This window comes from Giraffa tippelskirchi, chromosome 1 (genome assembly GCF_054371585.1).
Source record: "Giraffa tippelskirchi isolate mGirTip1 chromosome 1, T2T-mGirTip1v1.2.pri, whole genome shotgun sequence".
In the NCBI taxonomy this organism is placed as follows: Eukaryota; Metazoa; Chordata; class Mammalia; order Artiodactyla; family Giraffidae; genus Giraffa; species Giraffa tippelskirchi.
The window spans coordinates 26,563,097-26,590,724 of NC_137275.1; the positions used below are offsets into that span (position 1 = coordinate 26,563,097).

The 27,628-nt window shown below is 37.9% G+C and overlaps 1 protein-coding gene across 1 annotated transcript; it reads right to left on the reverse strand.

Annotated features, from left to right (window-relative positions):
- Positions 1–210: 210 nt before the first annotated feature.
- EREG (epiregulin) lies at positions 211–27,385 on the reverse strand. The gene is made up of 7 exons (XM_081515735.1): positions 27,367–27,385; positions 21,374–21,383; positions 19,816–20,036; positions 7,965–8,030; positions 5,995–6,118; positions 4,984–5,133; positions 211–2,970 (listed from the first exon to the last, which is right to left on the reverse strand). The coding sequence occupies exons 1-7, from the start codon at positions 27,383–27,385 to the stop codon at positions 2,889–2,891; spliced, it is 672 nt and encodes a 223-aa protein (XP_081371861.1). The 3' UTR covers positions 211–2,888.
- Positions 27,386–27,628: the final 243 nt, after the last annotated feature.

Sequence of the window (27,628 nt, forward strand, 5' to 3'; positions counted from 1 at the left end):
ACATCTAGAATTTTATAATTAATGTAATTCCTCACATTTCAAAGAAATCCTTCACTATGGTAGGCCATAATCTATGATAAATTTATATAGTGCTTTCCCAAACTAAAACCAATGTCTTTAGACACATTATAGTCCTGTCACTGCTTTTAAGCTCTTTAATGTAGCATGGAAAAACAAAAGAGAATAAATCAATCAGTGACATTTTTAATGCAAGGTGTTTCATGCATTTTTATTTTTCACTTTTGTTTTTTCCAGTTTCCAACAAAAAATAAATAAAAATTAATAATATCCTATGAAGTATCTATAGTCTCCTTCAATATCTTAAGGTACACAATTATCAAAGCTGATATTGAACACAAACAAATTGATACAATTCAGTACTCTGATAAAATTCATTGTCAAATAAGTTACTTTAAACTGCATGTGATACAACTTTATGTTCTATAGCATCTTTAATATAAACTGTATACCAAAATGGCTGTTCAAACTTAAAAAGTGCAATTACAGAGTGCAAAAAAAGCAGAGAGAAATTCACTATCTTACATTTAACCTCATCCAACTTGAATAACAGGCATGTTTTAGATAAAATTATTCTTCAGTCAAAACATTAAAATGTACTCAAGCAACACTGTTTATATAAAAGTTGTTATTCCCCTTTTTCCCATACGAATAAGAATAGAAAAAAATCAGAAAGTATTGGGCAGCAAGTTAAACACATTTTTTCCCAAAAGTCTACCTACTGACTGTTGCAGCAAAAATGGTAAAATGGATCAGACATGAGTTTTTAAAAACTGCATTATTGAATTCAACAGAAATTAGAAGCTAGTATTATGTATTTGCTACATAGAAATTGATCTGACACCTCAGAGCAGTTGAATTTAACTAATCTTCTTCTCAGGACTCAAAAATAAAAATCTGTCCTACCAATGCACCATCTCTCTCCTTGCTTTGACTTTGGCAGAGAGATAAGAACAAAGAATGTCCAAAAGAACAGTGGCCTTTGATTGTATTTTAAATATTTAATATATTACACAAATCTTGATCAGGAGGTAACATCTTTAGCATCAATCTTAGAACCTCTTTGGTTATAGAGTATGTCTACTGGGTTACTGTGTGGTCTTGGTGGGAAGCCACAAACTAAGTATTTATGCATTGGTTTGCATTTAGTCTCAATATGTTAGATATGATAGATCTTTCTAGAAATATATATAGTGAGAATTTTGTGAAATAAGGAAGATAGACTAAATATGAGCCAGATATTTTTCATTGTTTGTAAGAAACATGAGCTGATAGCAATGGTTTTTTAATGTTTGCTCAGCATTATCTTCATTAAAACATTTTAAAATTAATTTTCACCCATAAAAGTAATCTGCATCCTTTTTTATTATTTAATATCAAATTATAAATAAAAATTTAACTTTCACAGGGGCTAGTTTTTAATCTTTATTTAAGCATCCTTAAATAAAGATTTACCATCCCAAACCACTTACAATTAATTATGTAATATGAATTGAAATGCTCAAGACAAACCAAAATGTCTCCCTTTCGTAACAAAATAAATGGATTACAGATTATTTCTTGGTTCATCAATAAATTTTTTTTGAAGCAATCAATATCACTCAAAATAAGCAGATCTCCTTTACATACAGTAGATGTCAATAAGGATGTGTAGGATTTAAAACATATTTTTACACAGCACATTTGACTTCAGCTATATTAGTGGGAAACAGAAATATGCCTTTAGATCTCTTTAGACCATATATAGAATAACTATCTTATATTACACTTTAAAATAACACAGTCCATCAAATTTTGGACTTTGATTTAATTGTAGAATTCTTTTGCAAAGTTCATATAGAAATAAATACTCTTCAAAAAAGAAGCACAAATTTTGGCTTCATGTGTGGATTTTTTTTATTAGTGCATGAGCAGCAGTTACCTAGCATAAATGTTGTACTGAAAAAAAAAAAAAACATTGTGAAGCTATACATAAAATTACATAAAAGATGGTAAAAGTTTTCTCAATTCATTTTCTTAAGGAAAATCTATTAGATCAGCAGTCCCCAACCTTTTTGGCTCCAGGGCTGGGTTTTGTGGAAGACAATTTTTCCATGCACCAAGGAGAAGTGAGTGATGGGGAGAGGCTGTAAATACAGATAAAGCTTTGCTTGCTTGCCTGCCACTCACTTCCTGATGTGTGGCCCATTCCTAAGCTGCTGTGGACTGGGAGCAGTCTGTGGCCAGAGGTTGGGGACCCCTGTATTAGACGGATGACTAATATCCATAGGAGTTGTGAATGAGCATAGAGAGTTGCGCACCTTCCTTCCAGGCAGTAAACAGTGAGGATGTGGGAGTGGAGGAAGCAGAGGGTGTAGTGTTTAGCCCAAGATCTATATTTGCTTCTCCCCAATTCCCATAGCATTACTGTTTCAATACATGGCACAGTGGTGCCAACTCAAACACCAAACTCTGATATAGTCAAACCAATTATCATTGATTTGAGGAGTAGAAAAATATATTAAATTGGTTTGACCATATTTTAGGCTTATAGAAATCTGTCACGAGCTGACACTTTCTAAACAACGAACTGGGCATTGCTCACTCCTATGCACCGTACACCAGGCAAAAAAGTTTTCAGTAAAGCATTTAGCCCAGAAAAGGATTTCTTACAAAAATATCCACTTTCCTTTTATATTAAATATTTTGTGTACATTATACATTAGCAATCTGTTAAAAATAACACAAAAATAAAAACTTTTCTTAGTATATTAAAAAATACATCATTGTTGACTTAACATATGACCCCACATAAATATTATTAATAAAATAGGAATATTAACATAACCAGGCATGCAGTGCATTCCTGCCCATAAGCTTAATGGCACCATTCAGACTTGCGGCAATGCCGGATCCCCTGAGGTCACTCTTTCATATTCCTTCTTTGGTTCTTTACTTTTTCGATTTCTGTACCTAGAAATATTCAGAAATGAAATCATTAGCACTGTAGTTAACAGTAATAAGAACAAAGTATGCTAACAAAAGAAACAAATACATGGACTCTAAAGGTACTTTAGCATGGTGCTTCCAAAATGACACAGGTAACCAGGTTTAGGCTGAAGGTGAGACAAAAGGGAGGGGGGAAGGAGTAGTTTCCCTGGACAAATAATTTTGGGAGGAAATGGTGAAATGCAGTTAAAGGAGGTTTTCAGATGGTCATGAAAATTGTAAAATCCCAGGAGAGTATGTGACCACATTTAATCCTGGATTCTTATCATTTCTTTCTTTTTCTCTGTCTTCCCTTCCCTTTTCCTTCCTTCTTTCCTTATTACAAATAAGAAAAAAAGGTACAAATACTTTGAATATCACTATTATACTCTACCTATCACATTGATGTAATGTTATCACCAATAAAAGTAAAAATAACTAATATTTATCAGGCAATTACTAGGTGACTGACAATGTTTTAAGTGCTATATATTGATTATTTATTTTATCCTTACACATAGCATTATCATTCTCATTTTACAGATGAAAAAGTAAAGTACAAATGATTATATAATCTGGCCAAGTTCTCCTAGCTAGGATTCATAAATCTAGTGGTTCAGAATCTTCATTCACTCATTCATTAAAGCTATCTACCTAATATTTTGAGTTCATTTTCTACCCATGTTGAAGATGAATCATGTAGACTTAAGGAAACTGCATAATGTTTTTGCTTAGTTGAAAAATACGATTAGGAAAACCTTTGTTTAGCCTTGATCTGGCTACTTGTCAATTAGACAAGCCAGGACATGTCAATTCACCTCTCTGGGTCTCACTTTCTCATCTTTCTGAAAGAAAGGATTGTAGTTAAAGACCTTTCAGGTGTGTTTAAGTTGTAATAATATTCAGTTATGTGATCGTGACTAATTAAAAAGGTATTATAATTTGAGAATACTTAGAAGTAAACACAGACCAAATAAATTTAATCTTGTAAAAGTAACATTTTTGGAGCTTCAAAAGTCAAAGTGCATTATTTTCAGCAAAAATAAAATAAAATTCATTCAAATGTACATTGAAAAATTTGTAGCCCTTCCAAACTAAGAAGGATTTCATGGAGATATTTTAAAGGCAGCTACTATTAAGTAGGGCTTCCCAGGTGGCATGGTGGTAAAGAGCCAGCCTGCCAATGCAGGAGACTCAAGAGACTCAGTTTTGATTCCTGGATCAGGATGATCCCTTGCAGTAGGAAATGACAACCCACTCCAGTATTCTTGCCTGGAAAATTCCGTAGACAGAGGAGCCTGGCAAGCTACAGTCCATGGAGTCGCAAAGAGTTGGATATGACTGAACACGCACACTATTTAAGTTATACTATTCCTGACCCTAACCTTAAAAAAGAGCCAATCTGATATACTGTCAAAGTTTCAACGTCCACTCAGTTATCAGCATATATCAGTACAGGATTGTACACGAAGATGGAATATTGAAGATGGAATTTTAAGGGATTGGCATGAACCAATTTTTAAAAGTAAGCTCTTACAGGTATCTGGACACTAGTCTGCCTTAAATTTTAAGATCCTAAGCCTCTGGGGTTATTAATTTACAAAGTATATTTTATGAAATACAAACTTTGATCTAATAAATACAAGTGGCTAAATTTAACATTGGCCTGATGCCTTATGATTTATTTTTGCATATTATACTCAATACTGATAGTAATCCTGTCATTAATGTAGAATAAGGATTTCTATTTGTATTTTATAAAGGAAGGAACTGATACTTAGTTTAAGTTGTATAAGGTCACAGAGGTAATAAATAACAGAGCCCAAAACAGAGTCAAGTCCATATGTTCTGTTGCTGAAACTTCCTTAAAAAATATCTTTAGTGCAGTCTGTCTTTTCCCACTAAATATTACTTTGCCATATTTTTACCCAGTTTGTGTGACTTGTATAAAGGTAATTTACAAAAGCAGAGTGTTAAAAAACAAAAACACTGGCTTACCATCTGCAGAAGTAGTATATGGAACCAGCAACTATGACAAGGAACAAGATAACAAGAATCACAGTCAAAGCCACATATTCTTTGCTCAGAGGTTTTTGGACGGTTAAAAAGAAATGCTCACACCGGACACCAGTGTAACCTACTTCACACCTAAAGGACAATGGAAGAGAAAGATCAATTATTTTAAAAAGAAATCTTGGTTCTGAATTAGTTTCATAAGAGGTCATCTCACACTATAATGCAAGATATCAATAAGGTCTGCCAAAATTTGTAAAGATGAATTCAAAGACTGACCTGGAAGCTGGCCCAACTTTGATAAAAGAGCCCCATGAAGCTCTCACATCGCAACTGTTATATTAAAATGATAGTCTGATTTAGCTGCCAGTGTGGCTGACAATGGTGTTTTATAAGTTGTGTGGGTCTGAGGTGCTTTTTGTCTGAATCAGTGGAGTCAATGATTGTAACAACAGCTGACATATAAGTCCAGCGAAAAGATTAAAAGTTGACCTGCTATTGTGGTAAATGTGAGAGGAAGATATCTGAAGCCCTCCCCATTCCACACCCCTGAAGTATCTATATAATCTGATAACTACCGTTTGTTCTACTATTTGTTCCCCAACTTAAAAGAAGGTGGCACTAGTGGTAAAGAACCCGCCTGCCAATGCAGGAAGCGTAAGAGAGCTGGGTTCCATCCTTGGGTCAGGAAGATCCCCTGGAGAAGGGAATGGCTACCCACTCCAGTATTCTTGCCCGGAGAATCCCATGGACAGAGGAGCCTGGTGGGCTACAGTCCATAGGGTTGCAAAGAGTCAGACATGACTGAAGCGACTTAGCACACACAGCACAACTTAAAAGAAAAACTCAATAAAGTTTCTAATAGTAAATATAAATTGCATGCTAATAGTACTAAAAACTGCAGCCCATGGAAATAATAGAGTAATTATTAAACAGATAAAAAAGAGAGACAATGTGGGTTTTTAAAAAATTGTTTGTTTGTGTTTGGCACATTACCTGCAGTAATTTTCACTCATGTCTACCAGGTAGATGCACTGTCCATGCAAACAGTAGCCATTCATGTCAGCACCACACTTTGTTATTGACACTTGAGCCACACGTGGATTATCTTCAGTTTGAACTGTGAAAGAAATGGAAAGTGGAATGTATTCTGTTACTTTCTTTGAAATAGTAATCATCCTTTCATAATAGTAACCACTCTCAGGCATTTGTGGACAGAAAGTCACTTTAGTTATCATACTCTCTAGACCAATAAGCAAAACACTGGACTCCCAAAGGAAAATGTCCAGAGGACTAAACAAAACAAAATAAAAACTGGGAATAAAATTCTCAAAAGACAATGTTTAAGGATAGAAAAGTTAAGTTGAAGGCGCACATGAAAAATCACAATACTTCACGGTTATTCACTTATCCAAATAAGGTTGTCTAATTTTTTCAAATAATTCTGACATTTGCAAACTGAATCCATTAATTAATTTAAGACAGCTTAAATCTATAGCGGGTTTTAAGCCAACAAGGCTTGTTTTGGTGTGCATTTTCTGGTAGCTCAGTCGGTAAAGGATCCGCCTGCAATGCAAGAGACTAGGGTTTGATCCCTGGAGAAGGAAATGGCAACCCATTCCAGTATTCTTGCCTGGAAAATCCCATGGAAGAACCTGACAGGCTACAGTCCACTGGGTCAAAAGAATCAGACACAACTTATGACTAAAACCATCACCCCAAACCCCAAATCAATCAAAGTCTCTAATGATAAGACCTGAACATGAACTAAGCAAACCCTGACTTATAAATGCCTTGGTTACACAAATACAACCATGAAAATAGTAGCCTCTTTAGAGTGCTACAACCTACACATAAAATTTACTTTAGAATTTTTTATAAAGAACTGTTTTTTTTTTTTTTTTACAATTTATTTACTTTTTTGGCCATGTGGCATGTGGGATCTTAGTTCCCGAAACAGGGATTGAACCCATGCCCTCTGCAGTTGAAGCATAGAGTCTTAACCATTGGACCACCAGGGAATCCCTAGAATGTTTTAATTACTAAAATTTGAAGAATCTATATGAAATAATCAAACAAGCCATCTTCACTGTAATACTCTTGTTCAAATAGCCAAAAATAGGGAGTGAGGCAAACCAAACCTCTAGAGTATGATGAGGAAGGACAAGAAAGGAGGTGTAATACTCTGGTTACTCAGGATAACTCTGAACTCAATAACTCAGACTGAATATAAAGCAGATCTCTCTTGAATCACAGTCAGAGTCCTCTGGAGTCCAAAGATAAGACTACGCAATACTTATCTGTGTGCATGTATGCTAAGTCGCTCCGGTCGTGTCTGGCTCTTTGTGAGGCTATGGACCATAGCTGTCAGGTTCCTCTGTCCATGGGATTTTCCAGGCAAGAATACTGGAGGGGGTTGCCATGCCCTTCTCCAGGGGATCTTCCCTACCCAGGGATCAAACCCACATCTTTTACATCTCCTGCATTGGCAGACTAGTTCTTTACCACTAGTGCAACCTAAGCATGGTATTTGGCATGTATTAAGTACTCTATAAATATTTTCTGAATGAATGCTGTAACTCAAAATAAAGGACATCATTTGTTCCTTTTACAAAAAATAACAACGAAATACGTTATCTACTATGTACAAAGCTCAAATTTGCCTATTTTGCCTGGGATTCAACCTCTCCCAATGGTTTCACAGCAAAGCTCTGAAATGATCAAAGGTAATCTGATTTTCTTTGTCCCCTCTCTTTAAGATCAAATCTTCACATATAACTAGATATCCAGTCCCTCTGCCTCCAGTTACTCCTTTATATAATTTTTCCAGATCATTGAGTTCTTTTGTTAATAGAGCATCTATCCCCCCCTCTTTTTTCCATTATCTCATATTTATAGTCTTTAAGTTTACATTTCTGTTAAGAATGAGTAATTATTTGATGCAACACTGACAAAGCTGGGCTTACCTAATGCTGTGCAGTTATCTCCCGACTCTCCTGGGATACATGAAGGAATCACAGTTGTACTGAAGACTGCTTGAAGAAGATAGAAAACTATTTATGGAGAAAAATAAAATACATAACTAGTGCTTCAAGAAAGAAACTCTGACCGGATTTCCACATAATTACAATAGTTGCAGATTTCTTTTAATTATTTCAAGAATTTGATCCATCTAAACCATGAAAGAAAATAATTCATGGAAACAGGCATATCACTGAAAATAAATGAACACCCAGCTCTGTGTCCCATGGTAAAAGCCTTGGCATTACATTCAGAGTTACAAACTTGACCTGCTCTAAACATTTCACAGTAACCTTTTCAAAGACCTGGTTTTAACATTTGATTTCTTAAGAAGCTTAGCATTTGGAAAATTTCCACCGTTTTACATCATGATGTGTTCAGAGTAATGCTCCAAGGTAGAACCTACCACAAAGAAGGCTTCAAATAAAACTCAGCTTCTATTTACGGTCACAATGAAATAGGACTCTCAACCGAAGATACATCAGTTGTTGATTTAAGTACCTACAGTACTCTTTGTATTACACATGAAAATATTAATAGATTTTAATGAACAATATGTAATCTAAGTAAAGTCAGAACATATCTTTTCCAATATGGGAAGGAACACACATGCTACATGAGCCATACTGAGCCTTAGAATACAGTTCCTGTCGGCCAGTAAGAGATTAACAAGGTGTTTCATTGTGTGTCTCCACTGAAAAGATAAATGTTGGGGAACTGGCATCAGGATGACTCAAGAAGTTTGTGAATTGCACGGAAAGAATAGGAAGAGTCATTTTAATTGCAGGAAACTTTACTGAAGAGAATTTTACTCTTTTCTTAGGAGTCATGTATTTGCTCTTTAATCATTCGTTTCAGGTTATATGAGTAACTGTTATATAATAAACATTATAGATGGTGGTGATGGTAGTAGTTGGCAGCAGTTGACATTTCTTGACCATGTACTATGTGTGGGCATATATAATTTTTATGGTCTGAGCCACCAGGGAAGCCCCAAGAATAGTGGAGTGGGTAGCCATTTTCTTCTCCAGGGGATCTTCCTGACCCAGGGATCGAACCTGGGTATCCTGCGTTGCAGTATGATTCTTTACCGTCTGAATCACCAGGGAAGCCCATCCTTACCTATACTATATCTTTAATCCACTCAGTGACCCTTTGAAGAAGATACTACTGTTCTCCCCATTAGCCATATGAGAAAAGTGAGGCATAAAGAGTTTAAGTAACTTTCTTCAGAGTACACAGCAATGTTGTTTGTGGGCCACATTACAGAATTTGGAAACAGGCAATAACACCAGAGTATAATGGTCATTACAGGGAATGAACTCAGCTAAATGTAACGGAAGCAGAGTATTTAACGCCATAAAGAGGCAACAAAGTATGGTGGAAAGGCAATTCTGGGAGAAAACCTGAGCTATGCAATTTTGGACAAATTAATTAAATTCTCTGGATCTCAATTTTTCCAAATTGATAGAGTTTGGGGAAGAATTAAATGAAATGGGACTCATGAATGTTCCATGCCATTCAACAGTTAGCCTGTTTTTAGCAGTAGTATATGTGGATAGTGCCCTCTACTGGTCTATAACAAGGTTATAAATCTCTCTGTACTTTGGCATTTTAAAGGATAATTAATCCCTATAATAAAGAATTTTATTTTTTCACAATCAGAGGAGGTGTGTACATGTTAAAGCAAATTGAGTATGATTTGAGTAAAACATAAGCATCAGAGTTTGTAATTTCTTAATGTTTCAAACCTGACACTGATAATAATCCTGTGAAGTAGTTATATTAACCTCAATAACTGCAGTGTAGTTAAATTAAATGTCTTGTCCAAGACCAATTATCTAGAGACTATAGAAGATAAGGGTTAGGAGTACATCTTATGACATCAAGTCCCAGAACCTTTCAGTGACTTGAAAGTATCTTTGGAAAGTTTAGAACTATCACCTCCGTGCTCCATATTTCTCCTACAATATAAGTGATACTTTGATTGTCCTTACAGGGAAAAAAAAAAAAACTTTCTTAAATGACAAAAAGAAATGTTTAAAATTTGGATTCCACTGTCAGTTGAACAGAGATGGAAAAGGATAACTGTCCAAACATTTTTCTAGGGGTGAGTTAGCTAGAGTTTAATCCAAGCCAATATTGTTCTACTTCTCAATATAATTTTGCCATAAACTTTCACTCTTAAAGAATTACCCCCTTTAATTTATACAATCTGCTCAACACAAGTTGGAGTTTTAGACGTGTGTTTTTACATCCCTGACATTCTTATCCTCCACGGCTCTTCAACTGATGGGAGGATATATTATCGATTCTCCTACTGCAAAAGGGCCAGCCAGGTCCACTGTGCAAATGCACATTTCTCTGCAAAGGATCGTTTCTTCATTCTTTGCAGAAATCAGACATTAGCCTTTCCTGTTCAGAACTGCTTACAAATGCAACCTGCAACTATTAAAATAAAATCCAGCTAATTGCTCTGAGGTGTTGCTTATTAGTTGTTGTTTTTTGTTTTTTTTCTCAAAGGTTTTTCGTATTGTTAGTTTTTCCACTGTTGGAAACTTTGTTCCAGCTGGTCAAGCCACAAGTGCAATATTTGTCTTTGTGAATTAAAGAATATTCAGGGCAGGGCGTGTCCCCACAAAAACTGGGCTGTCCTAACCTGGGACGCTCCCTTGGACATAGTCCATCTCTCAGGATGGTTTCTATAAGACTTGGTACATTAATCCCACATCCGGGTATTTCACAGATGGAATTGTAAATGATTTTAAATGTAGTTCTCAAATGACAGTGTTTAGATTACACTTTCATCATAGATATATGTAGCCAATGAACTACTAAGTGTTCAGTTCTTGTGTGTGCTCAGTCATGTCTGACTCTTTGCGACCCCATGGACTGCAGCCAGCCAGGCTCCTCTGTCCATGGAATTTTCCAGGCCAGAATACTGGAATGGGTTGTAGTTTCCTTCTCCAGGGGATCTTTCCAGTGACCCAGGGATAAGACATGCATCTTTCGTGTCTCCTGCACTGGCACGCAGATTCTTTACCACTAGCACCCCTTGGGAAGAATTACCAAAATTGGTTCTAAATGAACTACCAAAATTGGTTCTAAATCATGTGTTCATTCACACAGCTCTATTACTTCAAAACTGGTTTTCAAGCTGTCCTCAACCTCACATCTAGCCCAGGGCCTTGCAAAATGGGGTAAAGGAAGAGTGGGGAGCAATCAAAAGATTGAAAAAGTTTACCCATGGAGAATTTTAACATTCAGTATTAATAGCCAATTATAAATCACTACTCATTAAAGTCACACAGGGATACATGTTGAAGTCCTATTTGTATATTTCCTTAATCTTTCAGTTTTTCATGACTTTAGTGTTAATTGAACATAATGATTTTTCTCTAGGTCAATTATAAATCTTATATTTGAGTTTTTGATCTTGACCATGGGTCCCTGCTGAGAAAATATAACCCTATGATATTATGTGGATATAGAGTTTGGATAATGTCAGCATGTCAGCAAACAGATTGGTGGCCAGCCCTACATTGGTAACTAAGATAGATGCAGAGGAATTCCATGCTAAATGGTAATTTGTAAACTCAAAATTAGCCATTGGAACGTCTATGTCAATAATGTTATGAAAACAAAACTGTCTTTGGAGCCCATTATTTCTGTCCAATTTCCAAATGGGTTTCAGGAATTTAAAGCTCGCCTATTCATCTACCTTCACCTGTCAGAGATTTGTTTCAGTGAAATCTCAAATGTGCCAGCAGGAAGTGGCACCGGTGACTCACAGGATACAAATCACCTCTACTCTATGAGTCAGGGCTGAGCCTACACCTTACACAATACTGGGGACAGTGCGTGAGAGAGGTTGAGTGCCATCACCCAGTGGGGGAGGGGGCACTAAATGTCCTGGGCCCTGGGGCATCAAGTGAAAAGTGTGTGCCTGACCATCAGAAGGAATGCTAAAGGTAGAAAACGTCCTTTTTATTGCATACGGTTTCTTTTGTCCTTGCTTCCTTCTGGCCACACTGAGGGGCCATCTAGATGGAGACTGAGATTTGGCGACTGGTTAACCAAGCCTACTCTGCAATCATCAACTGCAATTCTCGGAGATAAAATGACTCTCCTGAATAACAATCAAGTCAAATAAAAATGACCCCAAATAAAATGAGATGGGTTACAGAATGAAAGGAATGCACTTTATTTTCCTAATTTAACCTTTTAGGATATTTAGACCAGAACAGCAAACTCATAATGAATCATAGTAATTGCCCAGCCCAAACAGGCAGCAAAATCCTCTTTGTTCACACTTTTGCTTGGTCACATGCCTACCTACTCACAAGACTGTTAGTTTTCTACCTTCTTCCAGGGCAGTCTGTAATTTTAGGATTTGTCTTTAACATACTAGGCTTGTTAGGTCTTGTATACTTTCTTTCAAGGAGTGAATATGCCTTCATCATTTCCAGACGTCTTTTTGTCTTAAATTTCACTATTACATAAAGTTAAAATAACTGTAAGCTCTGTTATCACGTCAGAGACTGAAAAGAACTACTGAAAGTACTTTCTAGTAATAGCCTATTTCTCAGAGAATAGCATATATAATAGTATATACATATCATAATGTATATCTATATAGCATAAACCTTGCTTCCTACCAGCAATCATTTTCTTTCTATAGCTTTTAATGTTAACTTTGCCACTAAGCATCATTAAAAAATAAATGTAAAAGCCAACAGTAACTATTTAGATAAAAACAGGATAACAGAATGAAACCAGAGGTTGATATAATGACAGGTTACAAATAAGTCTTTTATTTTGAATTTCAAATACAGCCATAAGATCTTGTCAGGTGTCAAGAGAAGATGTAATAGGCCATAGTTTTCAGTTCAGAAACATTAAATAACTCTTCAATTCTGGCAGTAATTTGTAAATCATACTTCAAAATGCTCATATATTTTAGCTATCATATAATACTATACTTAAAACTATTCAAATCAAGAATCATGTGTCAAAATATGAAAGTAGAGCTTATTTTATCATAAAAATGGATTTAAAGGTGTCTATCTTATTCATAATGGAAATATTCTCATAAGAGAAAGAATATCAACTATTGTATAAAGGATACAATTTGTACTAATCTGGATGTTTTGAAATTTTGTGACTAAGAGCTCTAAATATGGAATGTGCACCTCTAAAACCAAAGATTCACCTCTAGGGTATTATTTCAAATTATCTATTGAAATTGCTTTTTTTTCCTTCAAGATAATATTTCACGGAGGATCCTTTTACCACCTTTTCTATCTTTACCCCCTTCCGTCTTGCTGCTTACATGTATCCCCATTGATTCAATTCAGAACTGTAAATTACTATTACATCATTGTCTCAAAAGAAAAATCTTCTAAAGGAGAAACAGTTTGGATAAGTGTGTGCCATTTGCCTTTTCTTCCTTCCTTATGGTCATATTGTGGCCTACAACTTTGAAAACTTAACATTTTTAGAAGCATACTAACTCTTATTATTATTCATTCTTTCCAGAAGCCCATTGCCAAAAATGAATTTGCAAAAGGATAGTGTTTTCATCAGTAAGCATCAAAAAAAAAAAAGAAAGAAAAGAGGAGAAAACAAATACATAAAAGATAATTTTAAAAGCCTTAAGGCTAATTACATTTCATTCCAAGAATTTGTGTGATGCATCTAGTATAATGGAAGCTGCTAAGAAATTTTATTTTGTAAAAATATATTTTTTGGTTAACACTGGAGACTTCAACTTTTGTGTGAAGCACATGTGCATCCTTAGCATAACAGAAGGGTGGGAAGGGCTTAATTACACTTGATAAATGAGAGGGAAGGAAAGCAACTTAACTTATACTGTTTAGTAACTACCTGTTTCTAATAATATTTGTTAAACAAATATCTACCAAGAGTCTTCTATATGCATGATACTGAACAAGATGCTGAAAGGTAAACTGATGCAAAGGGCATAGCTTCTGTTCTAACTAGAGGCTAGACCCCAGGTGGTGATGAGGGAAGGAGGAACTTCATAGATGATACCACGTTTCTGAACAGAAAATACCAAGGAAGATGGTGCCATTAAAACAGTAGATAACATACGCAGGACAGCAGGTTTGTGACAGTGTATGCAGTTAGTAGACATGAAGGAGGACATAATGAATGAACGAATCTGGGTTTGCAGTTCATATATCATCTATTTATATTTATGAGGCACCCGGGAAAAAAGATCTTGAGTAAAGAATAGGAATGGAGTTGACAGGATCTATTTGAAAGTCTTATGAGGAAATACTACCTTTAAAAGATAGGAGTCATTCAAATGTTCCAAGGGAAAAAATACGGAATGGACAATCATAGAACTTGGGAAATAGGTGACAAGGAGTGGATAGAAATGACCAAGGAAACAGGAGGATAAAGGAAGTTCAGTCTTGCGGGAGTCAAGAGAACAGAATTATGAAAGGAGGCATGGGGTGGTTAGCAATGCAATGATTGGACAAAGAATAAATGACTCCATCATAAACAAGATTCATCATTATTCAGGGAAAATGGTGTTAAAATTGGCAATAAAAATCGCTAAGTTGATTTCTTAAACATTAGAATTGCTTTTATATTTGCAACAAGCTTACCGTTAACATGAATTTTATTTGTCTTAGTAGCTCAAGCACTGATTATTTAAACTGCAACTTACAAGTGGTAATGTTTTCTAGCAGTGGAAAACATTAGCTGGTGCTTCCCACCCTGGAGTAATTTTGCCAACCACAGACATTTATCAATGTTGGAAATATTTTGGGTTGTCACAACTAGAGCTGCTACTGACATCTAGTGGGTAGAGACCAGGATTGCTGCTAAATGCCCTGCAATGCATAGAACAGTCCACAACAAACTATCCAGTCCATAGTGTGAATAGACCCAAGGCTGAAAAACCCTCCAGGCAGATCCATGAGGTATGGAGCTAGTTCTAGCTTAGATACTGTTTATCTCTCTGTAGCTAGGTTTCCTTATCTCTGAAAATATCACCGGGGAGTGGGGTGGAGTAGGAGAGAGAGAATTTAGATTAGATTAAGGTTACTCTCATTTCTGAAATGATACTTTTTCTTGCTGATTATCCATCATTCAGTCATATCATTGCCCAATCTCCCTCCCTCTCTCTCTCACACACACATACACATATATACACATCCATCCACACACACACAGTGCTGATACACTTAAGTTTTGTTAGGCATACTGTCATTGAATACAGACTACATTGAGATAGAAATGGGGAAAACAGGGAAGAGAAAGTGTTCAACTTTATTATTAAACAGAACTGAATTTTCAAAAACTATTGTTCAGCCAAAATATTTGACTTTGCAAGCACATTTTCAAAGAACAGCTGTCTGAGTCAAAACAGAGTGCTAAGAACGCTAAATAGAGTACCATTCTCATCATCCCTCCAATGATATTGATTGACTGGTTAACATAAGTCTGTTACAATGTGAATGATAAAAGCTGAGCATCAGTAAGGAACGACAGGGCCAGGTACACACTTACAGTGTGATGTGAAAAGAGTGGGACAGGAGGATTCAGAGAGAAGCAAAGCGGGAGGGGGAGGGGCGGGGGGGGCGGGCAGACTGCACATTTATTTTCCAGTGGTGAGAGAAAGATGCAGGGAGGTATCAGAGAAGGCCTGATATTTTTCTTCAATCTTAAAGTCAAGTGAGTTGGGAGCATCCACAGTAGATGGCACACCATATTTTAAAAAGGAGACTTACATACTGTGTAACTCACTTCTTTTAAAGTGTGTGTTCTCATTTACAAACTGGGAAAAATAACGCCTTTCCTGGCTAAAAGGGAGTTACAAAGATCAAATGAGGCATTTTTCTAAAAGAAACACTTGCTACTACTGAAAACAATGCTAACTTTAAAACTGTTGCTCATTTTTAATATTACGATATTTATAATATCCATATACAATAACCTAACAGCATAGTTATTACAATCTCCATTTTACAGATGAGAAAACTAAAGCTCAAAGAGGAATAAATCTTTCCAAAAGTATGAAATAAAAGAAGCGGGATGTGAAAACTATATTCTATATACTATGTCTTGATGCAAAACTGTAAAGTATGACACACATATGTGTGTCTATAAACATATACATATATGCATTTATACATACAGATGAGAAAGAGAGATTTTTCCCCTTATCCTGAGGATTTTCAAAAAGATTTGTATTTCACTCACTTTCATGCCTCAAGTTTAAAATTCAGGCTTTTTGACCTAAGTAATTGAGCTAACTTTTTTTCTGGACAATTATCAAGCTGTCTTGGGTATTATTAACAGTATCCTAGTTAATGCTTTAACCTAGAATTTCACTGAAACTTTATTTGCCCTGAAACCAGACATCCAGCCTTAACATAAACTGCATCGCCAGAGGACACCGAGTCTGTTGTGTTACTTCATTTTCCAAAGGTTCCAGAATTGCCATACCAAGGCGATGGCTGCCAGGGTGCTCCTCCCTGAGGAGCCGGCCTATTACAGCTTTGGGGAGTCTTCTCATTGTCTTCTGAAGGGATGTTTCCAACAGCAGTTACAGCCATGGGAATTTGCATAGGCCTATATTCAGAGTGAAGACTGACAGATGAGAAGACCACACCTAAATTTACAGTCTCTTTAAAGAGGATTTCTTACATGACATTTGCATCTCCTGGGTGATCATTCACCAGGAAATGGGAGATTTCTGGGCAAAAATGAACAGAAGACATTCAAATTCAAGTTTCCCAAAGTGACTATGGGACCATTGCACTTTTTTTTAAAACCAAATAAGTAGGCCTATTTTCTCACTGTTAATAACGTATGCTATAGATTCCACCTTGATCCCTTGTCAACACTACATTCAATTCACAACATTGTGAATGATCCAGGGAATAAAAAGAATGTGGATTTCCTTCTCCTTGACTGCTGTACTTAACATACGTCTAGGAAACTGTAAAAATAGAAACAAAGGTCTCAGTCAACTGACGTCAATGATTGCTTCATAATAAAGTCATTTCCTGGATATTAAAAATGCTGAATATAGGTTAAGTAAAAATGTAACGTATCTGAGCAGAGCTTAAGGAAATAATCGCATCTTTTCTGTGCCTGGTTTTTTGAGTGATACCACCAGGTACCATTTTTGCACGTATGCCAGTGCCCATACTAAGCTCTGCAGCAACCCCCACACTACTCTAGGACTTCTCTATTAGAACCAGTTACTTTATTATGCTCCTGATAACTAATTCTGAGAACCTCCAGCTCTTTACACATTGACCCAGAATGACCTTGACATTTGTTGTCTCTAAGTCCTTGTAAGGTATCTGACATTTCTGAGCCTTGGTTTCTTCATTTGTCAAACTGGGCTAATCATCTCTACCTCATATAGTTATTTTAAGGAGTAAAGGATACATGGAAAACACCTCACACACAATATGGTTAGTTCACAGGAGGCATCTGCCTTCCCAGAGTCTGGATTTGGGTCTCAGGGCTGAACCACACATCCCAATTACCTAAGTTGCTTATATGGCAAGATGATGCGGAAGGCAGCTAGGGTGCCTGGGTCAAAATCCCGACCGGAGAGACCTGTCATTGTGTTTCTGCCTGTGATGTGTCATCTCAGGCTGTGCCAACACCAGGCAGCTCATAAACTCAGGGTCAAAAGGAAAGCTCCAAGGCGAGCCATTGCCTCACTGAGATCTATGCTTCTCAGATTTCAAGAAAGAATGCTTGTTTTGTCAATTCTCTATTATTGTGCAATGAAGTATGGATAAATTGTCTTGGATCTGTCATTCAGGAACATGCTCAAAAACCCACCTAGGTATCCTTGAACATGTTTGATTTTTAGATCAAGAGCCCCTAAACATTAATTGCAGACTCAATATAAAAATGTTTCCTTTTTATTCGGGAACAATCAATATCAAATATTTATAAAATGTAAAAGTGACCACATGATTGTGAGGTATGTGTAGCAATTTAAATCTGCATGTGTTGGAGGCAGAAGATGGAAATGAAAGTGTCTGTATTTTTTTCCACAGACATAAATTCATACAACTTCTACAAAAAAGGCAATAATAAAATGTTCACTGAAAACTCAAATGAATGTGTCTTTTTCTTGAAGGATAGATATTCGGGAAAAGTATTTCTAGGTAATCTTGAGTTTAGGGGGGAAATGGCAATTTCAGAAAGAACAGTTGGCCTTGCCTTTCTTCCATGTGCTTTGGAATAAGACTATTGGACTTGCATACCTGAATAGAGTGTAGAGATATGATACAGAACTTCAAACAGGAACTTTCCTAGTGGCAGAGAAATACCTAAACAAACTGGGAAAACAGAAACTGACCGAGCTCATTTAGAAATGGGCTTGGCAGCTGATGAAATAGGTGAACTATAATTAAGTAATGCAATAAAGGAGTTAAGCATTTTTATGACAACAAAAACACACACAACACATAAGCTAAGTGAGTAGTAACCAGAATATTCATAGGATCTTGATGTCTCAAATTAGAATACTCAATGAGTGGCCCAGAACAGACACTTGCATTGTTCAAAGCAACCTTACAGGTGGGGAAAAAAAAAGTGTTAAGCTATTCTGACCTCTAGGTTGATATCTAACTCTAGGAAGACTTCATAACAAAGATAGCAAAGCCACATTATTTACTGAGAAACTCCTAACAAGTTATTCTTAGAAGTTTTGGTAGAAACCACAGATCCAGTTCCCACCTATGTTCTTGAACTTGGACAAGTAAGTTACAAGTATGCATAGTATGCATGTCATTAGGTCTCCTAACCCCTAAGATAAGGTGTGTCGAAATAATAATTTAACTGTCACATCCTGCACAGGTAGAGTTAGGGGAATTCGTCACATTGCAATCCCAGAAATAACGCGAGATTGGCAACCTTTATTTCCTTAAGAAAATTTTCATATACAGCTCCAAACTCTCCTTGAAGTTTAGGAATTAGCAATATTTTTTTTTTTCAAAACCAGTAAAGTTACATAAGGATTTTTCCCCCTCTGTCCAAAAACACCCTGAATTATCTCAAATAAGAAGACAGGCATTAGTACGCTCAGCCACTACAGGCTGCGTGTGTGTGTGTGTGTGTGTATTGTGTGTGTATTGTGTGCACTACAGGCTACAGAGTGCAATTAACAGCAAGTGATGAACGCGTGGCCCGGGGGTGGGACTGGGGGAGGGGGACCGGAAGCGGCAGGGCCCGCGTGTCGCTGCAGCTCTAGGTGAGCGAGTAGCGCTTCCACTCGTAGAGTCCGGAGCTTCAGCGAAGCCGGCGCCGGCGCACGCCAGTGCCCCAGAAAGCTGAAGCCCGCTTAATGCAGAAAACCGAAGGCCAGGCAGGAGGAAACCGCTTTTCTTTCCCAAAGGTCTTTTATAGGCGCGGGTCTAGTCCCTACTCCCGCCTCCTGTCCCCGCCCTCACCCGTTTTCCCTTGTCTTTGGATTTCTTAGAACTGTCAGATTTTCCTAAGGGGGGAAAAAATCTTTTCAACTTTTTATTTCTCCCAATACGGAACTGTATTAATTCACGCAGAACACAGAGCCCAAGTTCCTTGATCAGCGAAAGGGATATTGAACACCGATCCCCGCTCCCCTGCCCCATCCCATCCATCCGCGGCGGGAGGAAAGGACCGGACTCGTCGCCTAAGGAGAGACGTGGTTGGAAGTGGAGGACCCTGGAGTCGGGTGGAAAGTGACAACTGCCCCGGGCCGCTCGAGTCTCGTCCTCTGCGTCGGGAAGGGGGCGCGGGACTCACCCAGGACGAGCAGCAGCGTGGGGACCCGGCGGGCGCAGCGCGGCTCCATCCTTCTCGCAGTGAGCGTGTGCGGGGGCGCGGGGGCTCCGGCTGGCTGCGGGAGGCGTCCGGCTGGGCTGCGGCGGCGGCGGCTGGAGCTACGGGGGACCACGCGTCCTTCGGTCACCCGGCCTGTGTCTGACAAGTGAGCTCCACGGCCGCGCGCTGCGACCTTTATTGGTCTGGGGAGGGGCCTGAGTACTCACTAGCGAGCGGGGTGAGGTACAAAGTGCCCGCAGTTTCATAATCAGCCCGGGGGAGGAGTGGCCGGAGGACGGTCCGGATGTCATCCTCCCTATCTGAACACCTGAGACTGACCGAGGAATGAGAAAATGCCCTTCTCGTGAGCCGGGGACTACTCCCCAAACTTTTCCCTCTCGCTCCCTGGCTACTGCGGGGAGCGTGGACCAGAAGGGTTGGTTTGTGGGGTCACCTGCCGGATGGCGGGTGGTTTGGGTTGCTCTGGGTGACGGGTGTTAACTTGAGTCAATCAGTCTTTCGGCCAGGGCTGGTGAGAAAATGCCCTTCTCGTGAGCCGGGGACTACTCCCCAAACTTTTCCGTCTCGCTCCCTGGCTACTGCGGGGAGCGTGGACCAGAAGGGTTGGTTTGTGGGGTCACCTGCCGGATGGTGGGTGGTTTGGGTTGCTCTGGGTGACGGGTGTTAACTTGAGTCAATCAGTCTTTCGGCCAGGGCTGGAGCTCCCAGTTCGTGCTTTTGGAAAGCTGTGTGTGTGTGTGTGTGTGTGTGTGTGTGTGTGTGTGTGTGTGTGTGTGTGTGTGTGTGTGTGTGTGTGTGTGTGTGTGTGTGTGTGTGTGTTAGTGACTTATGGACGTTCTTGAAATTTGTCTGTGGCTCCTTGTATTCACACCCGCCACCGTCCAGAGGTGTTTGTGTGTGTTTGTGTGTGTGTGTGTCTACACCTTACTTTGCAGCCCCTCTGCTTCCAGCGTGCTGCGAGCATTTAAGGCTTCCAAATGTGATTATGAAGAAAAGCCCCTAAATGATGCTTCCCCCATCCATCAGCCTACTGCTTTTAATTTAATTTCCCTGAATTTTGCCTTAATGCTGTCACCCTTCTGTACAAAATCTTTCAGTGACTTCCCATTGCCTTTTGGAGAAGGCCAGACACAATTGTGAACTCAACAGACTTTTCCCCTTCAACTCCCACTAATTCACCAGACAAGTTGTCTAGGTGCAGTCAGGCTGGGAAACTCAGTCTACCTTTGCTTATTCCTGCTGTCCTCACTGAGCCAGCAGAGTCCCAGTTTGGAGAAATGGAGCTGATCAAGCCTATTCACTTTCATAGTTCTCCTCAAAGGCCTGGATTGCTGGGGCCTCTCTCTCCATTCTGATCTGTCACAGCTTGTGTTGTTTATCTTTCCGCTAGACTAGATACAGAATTCTAGATGGTACTTTACACCTGATGAAACTACTTTGAATTAACTTTTCTTGTTTGTCAGTCCTATCTTTGGACCTGCGTGACTGCATGAATTGCCTTACTTGTTATTGTATTTACCCTGTAGGTCCTAAAAACAGTGAGTTAATATAGCAGTACTGACAGCATATTCTGTGATGTGTTTAGTCGCTCAGTTGTGTCTGACTCTTTGTGACTCCATGGACTATATAGCTCACCAGGCTAGAATCCGTGAGGATTCTCCAGGCAAGAATACCAGAATGAGATGCCATGTCCTTCACCAGGGGATCTTCCCAACCCAGGGATCAAACCCAGGTCTCCTGCATTGCAGGCGGATTCTTTACCAGCTGAGCTACCAGGGAAGCCCATACTTGCCTGAAATACTGACAGCATACTTGAATTGAAAATGAAATCTAATATGTTGATAACTCCTTACCTTTCTTTTATCTTTATGTTATTCCTTTCCTTTTTTCTTTTTTTCTTTCTTCCTTTTTCTTTTTTTCCTTCTTCCTTTCTTTCTTCCTTCCTTCCTCTCTCCCTCCCCCCTTCCTTCCTTCCTACTCATTTTCCTTCATATCACTGATGTCCTTTACTCATGTTGGAAGCAAATGTTTCCTCTTTCCCTGAGTTCTTCCCTAAGATCTCCCTAAGATCTTCGGTTCTGGATTGAGATTGCTTGCATGTGAATCCTTGGACAAGTTTTTTAACCACTTTCAGCTTCCTCATATGTAAACTAGGGATACTAATAGTATCTAACTCATAGGAAGATAGTGAAAGCTTCCCATAGTGCCTAGTACAGAGTTGGCACGCATTAAAAATGCCTGTTACGATATGCAGATACATGTTAGGATGATGGTCAGTATTCAGGAGCTAAGTGAATCAATGTATGGTAAGGTACAAGTAGGATTACCTGTGCCTCAGGAGTTCCTGAGTTTAACTTCTGAACTCAGCAAGGAAACAAGCAGTAACTTGTCAGTTGCTTTTTTCTAAAAGAATAAATGGAACCAAGAAAGATGATCCTGGAGGTGGGTTAGCTTTATGGGACATTGATAGGGATCACAAATTTGGTAAGTTAGAATTGGGAAAAGGGACTGCTGGTTCGTGATGGTTTTTGTTTTACAAACTGGATGTGGAAAAGAAATAGTCCTCAAGTGTCTGAAAAAACTAAAGCAGAAGTTAGTGGAAAGAATGAGGGGTCAGCTGGAAGTATTTCATTATTTTGCACAGTGGTGCCTGTCAAGTACTTACAAACAGTGACAGGAAGAAGACTGTCTTAGTACTAATTAATGTCTTATTTCAATAAATACAGTGTCGTGGTGTGTACACAAAAGAAGGATGGGGTGGGAACAGATTGGAAAAAATGGGGTCACGGGACAACAGTCAGCTCTTTGGTATTGATATGTCAGGAGGAATTTTTTTCATTTTGCAGCTGATGCCTGCAAGCAGGAGATACCATCATCATGAAAAAATCTTTATGCTTCTCCCAAAATTTTCCACAGCAATGTGCTCCTCTACTAGCTGATTTCACATGGTGTGAAGAAATCTTCTCTTTATTGGTTTTATGTTTACTCAATTTTCTAACCACTAGCTTTCAAGAATGACTCTGTCATGACACATCAGGGAAGACTGGCCGCTGCCTCCGCAGAACAGTCTTGTTTTTTTTTTTTGATAATTGGGAACCATTTTCATTAATCTTTCATTTAAATGTATAAACATAGTATCAAGCACAATCATAATTCCTCTTAAAGGCCCCCAACACATTTAAGGCAGGACAGTTTGGCAAGGAAACAATCAAGTCGTATAGAATTTTCCAACTGGCAGTAACTTTAAGACATCAACCAGGTCAGCAATTCCCAACCCAAGCGGTTTGGGGATTTTTTCTCAAAAACTTAGTAAATATAAATAATATTTATAGTCTGATATCTATCTAATACTGTTTTTTAAATGTATTGAGGATTGCGATTATTAAAGTGTATTCATTTAAAATTAATAATGAATTCAAGGTCACTTGCTGGTACGTGTATTTTAATTGATACATAACAAACATATTACCCCTGTCAGATGCGGCTGTGTGGCATTAAAAGGGGTCCTCTTAGAATTAGGAAACCCTGGACTGGCAGCATCCACACATCCTGTGCTGCCTACACAGGCCCTAAACTGATATCAGGTATAAACCTACTACACACCATAGCCAGATCGAGCCCTTGACCAGACCCAAAATCTAACATTTAACTTAGATGAATAGATGAAACTTCATAATTCTTCTCCCGTCACTTGCTTCTTTGGGACTGCAACTGGCACTTGTTTATTATGAAATTAATGGTTTTCAAACTAACAACAGAGCATACCTACTTTGGTGAATTAGCTTTTATATAACAAAATGTTTATAATTTTTTGTTAGGTAATCCTTAGCAAGAACTGCTGCCATGGAGTGGTATTAGATTGCTTTTTTAAAAATAATATTTTTTTTAAATTTATTTATTTTTTAATTGAAGGATGATTGCTTTACAAAATTTTATTTTTTTCCGTCAGACATGAACATGAATCAGCCATAGGTTGGTTTTTTAACAATAAAGATGTGGAAAAATATAGTAAAGTGTTTAAGATAAAGCTATTAAATTTAATATTCAAAATATGAGTCCTGGAATGTGAATTCTGTTCTATCATGCTAACTTTTGAAAAAAAATGATTTTATTCTAAATTTAGCCAAATATGAATCATATTTTACCAAGTTCTGCTTGAATGAAGAATTTATGTCCTTCATGATAATTATTTAAAAGTAAATTAAATAGTACCTTATAAAGTACAAACAAAGCACACATTTCCAAGCAAAATTCTAGGCTCCATATTTCCTTGTAGTCTCTGTGGGACTGTGACTGTTTAGCTTTTCTCGTTTTTTTTTTTTTTTTTGCTTTTCTCGTTTTTTAAGAAAAGTATTTATTTATTTGGCTGGGCCAGATCTTAGTTGTGGCACTGGTGTCTTTAGTTGTGGCATGCAAATTCTTAGTTGTGGCATTGAGATCCAGGTCTCTGACCAGGGATTGAACCCAGGGCCCCCTGCACCGAGAGCACCGGAGTCTTAGCCACTGGACCACCAGAGAAGTCCCCTAGCTTTTCTCCTTGACTGAAAATTAACAAACTGCCATGCTTTTTCATTGATTCATTTATTCATATTGTATCCTATTAGAGACAAAATAGAGAAAGGAAGAACTTATATTGAATGTAGTGATCCTCCCTTTGTTTAAATATCCTTTATCATAGACTTTTTAAAAAGGACTAATCCATTCTTAACAGAGGATTAGTTTGAAAATTCAGAAAGGAAAATGTCCTTGTGTTTCTTTCAATATATGCAGAAGTAGAAGAAAGTAAAAATTTAGAAAGCTTTAAAGTCTAATTAATAGTATACTATAATTTTTCATTGCTGCTGCTGCTAAGTGGCTTCAGTCGTGTTCAACTCTGTGCGACCCCATAGACGGCAGCCCACCAGGCTCCGCCGTCCCTGGGATTCTCCAGGCAAGAACACTGGAGTGGGTTGCCATTTCCTTCTCCAAGGCATGAAAGTGAAAAGTGAAAGTGAAGTCGCTCAGTCGTGTCTGACTCTTCGCAACCCCACAGACTGCAGCCTACCAGGCTCCTCCGTCCATGGGATTTTCCAGGCAAGAGTACTGGAATGGGTTGCCGTTGCCTTCTCCGAATTTTTCACTGACTGGCCTGATAATTTGAGTTTTCTTAAACCAAAAATGATTCCAAAACATGTAAAAATTTACATACCATTTGAACAGTGAGTGGTGTGGATGGTTGAGTGATTAGATGAATGAATTCACTAAAAGACAGTATCTTTTTGTGGTTCTGTTTTGATTCAGAACTATAGGTGGAAAGGAACATGAAAGTAGTGGATATTTGTTCTTAAATCTAAATCAGAATGTGCCTAATAATAATAACAGTAGCAACAACATCAACAGGTAGTATTTATATACCTAACATTTTTAACTCATTAGGTAGTTTAAAATATAATTGCTTATTTATTCCCCTAAATAACCCTGTGAGGTGAGTACATTTGTTTACAGATGAGACTAAGGCAGAAAGATTAAGGAATTTGTTCAAGGCACTTCAGCTCGTAAACAGGAGACGGAATTCAAACCAAGCAGCCTGACTCCAGGCAACACCAACTCTTTCACCATCACACTGTATTGCTTTTACCCATAGCAACATCTGGTTCACTGAAAGCAGTGTTTCTTTTTTTTTTTTTTAATTAATTTATTTTTTAATTGAAGCATAATTGCTTTACAGAATTTTGTTGTTTTCTGTCAAGCCTCAACATGAATCAGCCATAGGTACACATATGTCCTCTCCCTTTTGAACCCTTCCATCTCCCTCCCTACCCCACCCCTCTAGGTTGATAGAGAGCCCCTGTTTGAGTTTCCTGAGCCATACAGCAAATTCCCCTTGGCTATCTATTTTACATATGGTAATGTAAGTTTCCATTTACATTGTTTCTTATATGTGCATTGCTCTCATATATTTTCACTAAAATCCATGTTTCTGGAGTTTCTAGTCTCAATATTTGAAAAGAGCGTTCACGTCCCTTTGCAGATAGTTCTGATAGTCTTTCCAAGAAGAATGTCCCATATTATTGCTTTCCTATTAAGAAGGAAATCAGGTGTGTCAGTCTTCCAGTTTCCATTGCCAAAGCATTTGTTCATCTTCCTTTTATATAGATCATCATGCTCGTGTAAAACATTGTGTTCTAAAAATGCTCCATTGAAAATACCATGTGTGAATTTTATCAACAGCATCCTCTGAAAAATCATTCAAAATATAAGAAAAAGACAGATGCTATTTGATATTAGGAATCCGACATCTGAAGCTGCTGCTTCTTATACTTGTCTTGAGCTGTGACCTAGTAAGAGCCTCCCTTTCTGTCACTTATGCATACCCACAGAGCATTAATTACACATGCAGTGATGATGAATTAGGAATGCAGCCATCCTTATTTAAAGTACTGCTATTTCAAGTTTAGCTAATGCCTAGTAACATGCAACCATAGATTGCCTACACTGGTGCTGCTACTTCTTAATCAATGTCTTACAGTTAAAATGTTAACTTTCATAAGGACATTGATTCAACAATCATTCGATAAGCATTTTATGTCTCATACATCATCAGCCTTTGAGAAACTTTCCAACTTCTAAATAATTTGCGTGATTATTGCAATGATTGCATATGGACTTACGTAGTTTCATAAATAATTTAATGTCCTTCTTCCTTCTCTTTTCTCAACTATTTAAAGGCCTCCTCAGACAACCATTCTGAGTTTTTGCATTTCTTTTTCTTGGAGATGGTTTTCATTACTGCCTCCTATACAGTGTTACAAACCTCCGTCCATAGTTCTTCAGGCACTTGGTCTGTTGGACCTAATCCCTTGAATCTGTTTGTCACTTCCACTGTATGATCATAAGGGATTTGATTTAGGTTACACCTGAATAGCTACTTTCCCTACCTTTTTCAATTTAAGTCTGAATTTGCAATAAGAAGTTCATGATCAGAGTCAAGTCAGCTCCCAGTCTTGTTTTTGCTGACTGTATAGAGCTTCTCCATCTTTGGCTGTAAAGAATATAATGAATTTGATTTCAGTATTGATCATCTAGTGATGTCCATGTGTAGAGTGGTCTCTTATGTTGTCAGAAGAGGATATTTGCTACGACCAGTGCATTCTCTTGGCAAAACTCTTTGTTAGGCTTTGGCCTGCTTCATTTTGTACTCCAAGGCCAAATTTGCTTGTTACTCCAGAGATCTCTTGACTTCCTACTTTTGCCTTCCAGTCCCCTATGATGAAAAGGACATCATTTTTTGGTGTTCTAGAAGATGTTTTAGGTCTTCATAGAAGTGTTCAACTTCAGCTTCTTCAGCATTAGTGTTGGAGCATAGACTTGGATTACTGTGATATTGAAGTCTTAGCCTTGGAGACTTACAGAGAGCATTCTTCTGTTTTGAGTTTGCCCCCAGGTACTGCATTTCATACTCTTCTGTTGACTATGATGGCTACTGCATTTCTTCTAAGGGATTCTTGCCCACAGTATGGAGATAATGGTTACCTGAATTAAATTCACCCATTCTGGTCCACTGATTTTAGTTCACTGATTCCTAAAATAGAAGAAAACAATAGAATGGGAAAGACTAGAGATCACTTCAAGAAAATTAGAGATACCAAGGGAACATTTAATTCAAAAATGGGCACAATAAAGGACAGAAATGGCATGGGCCTAACAGAAGCAGAAGATATTAAGAAGAGGTGGCAAGAATACACAGAACTATACAAAAAAGATCTTAATGACCCAGAGAACCACAGTGGTGTGA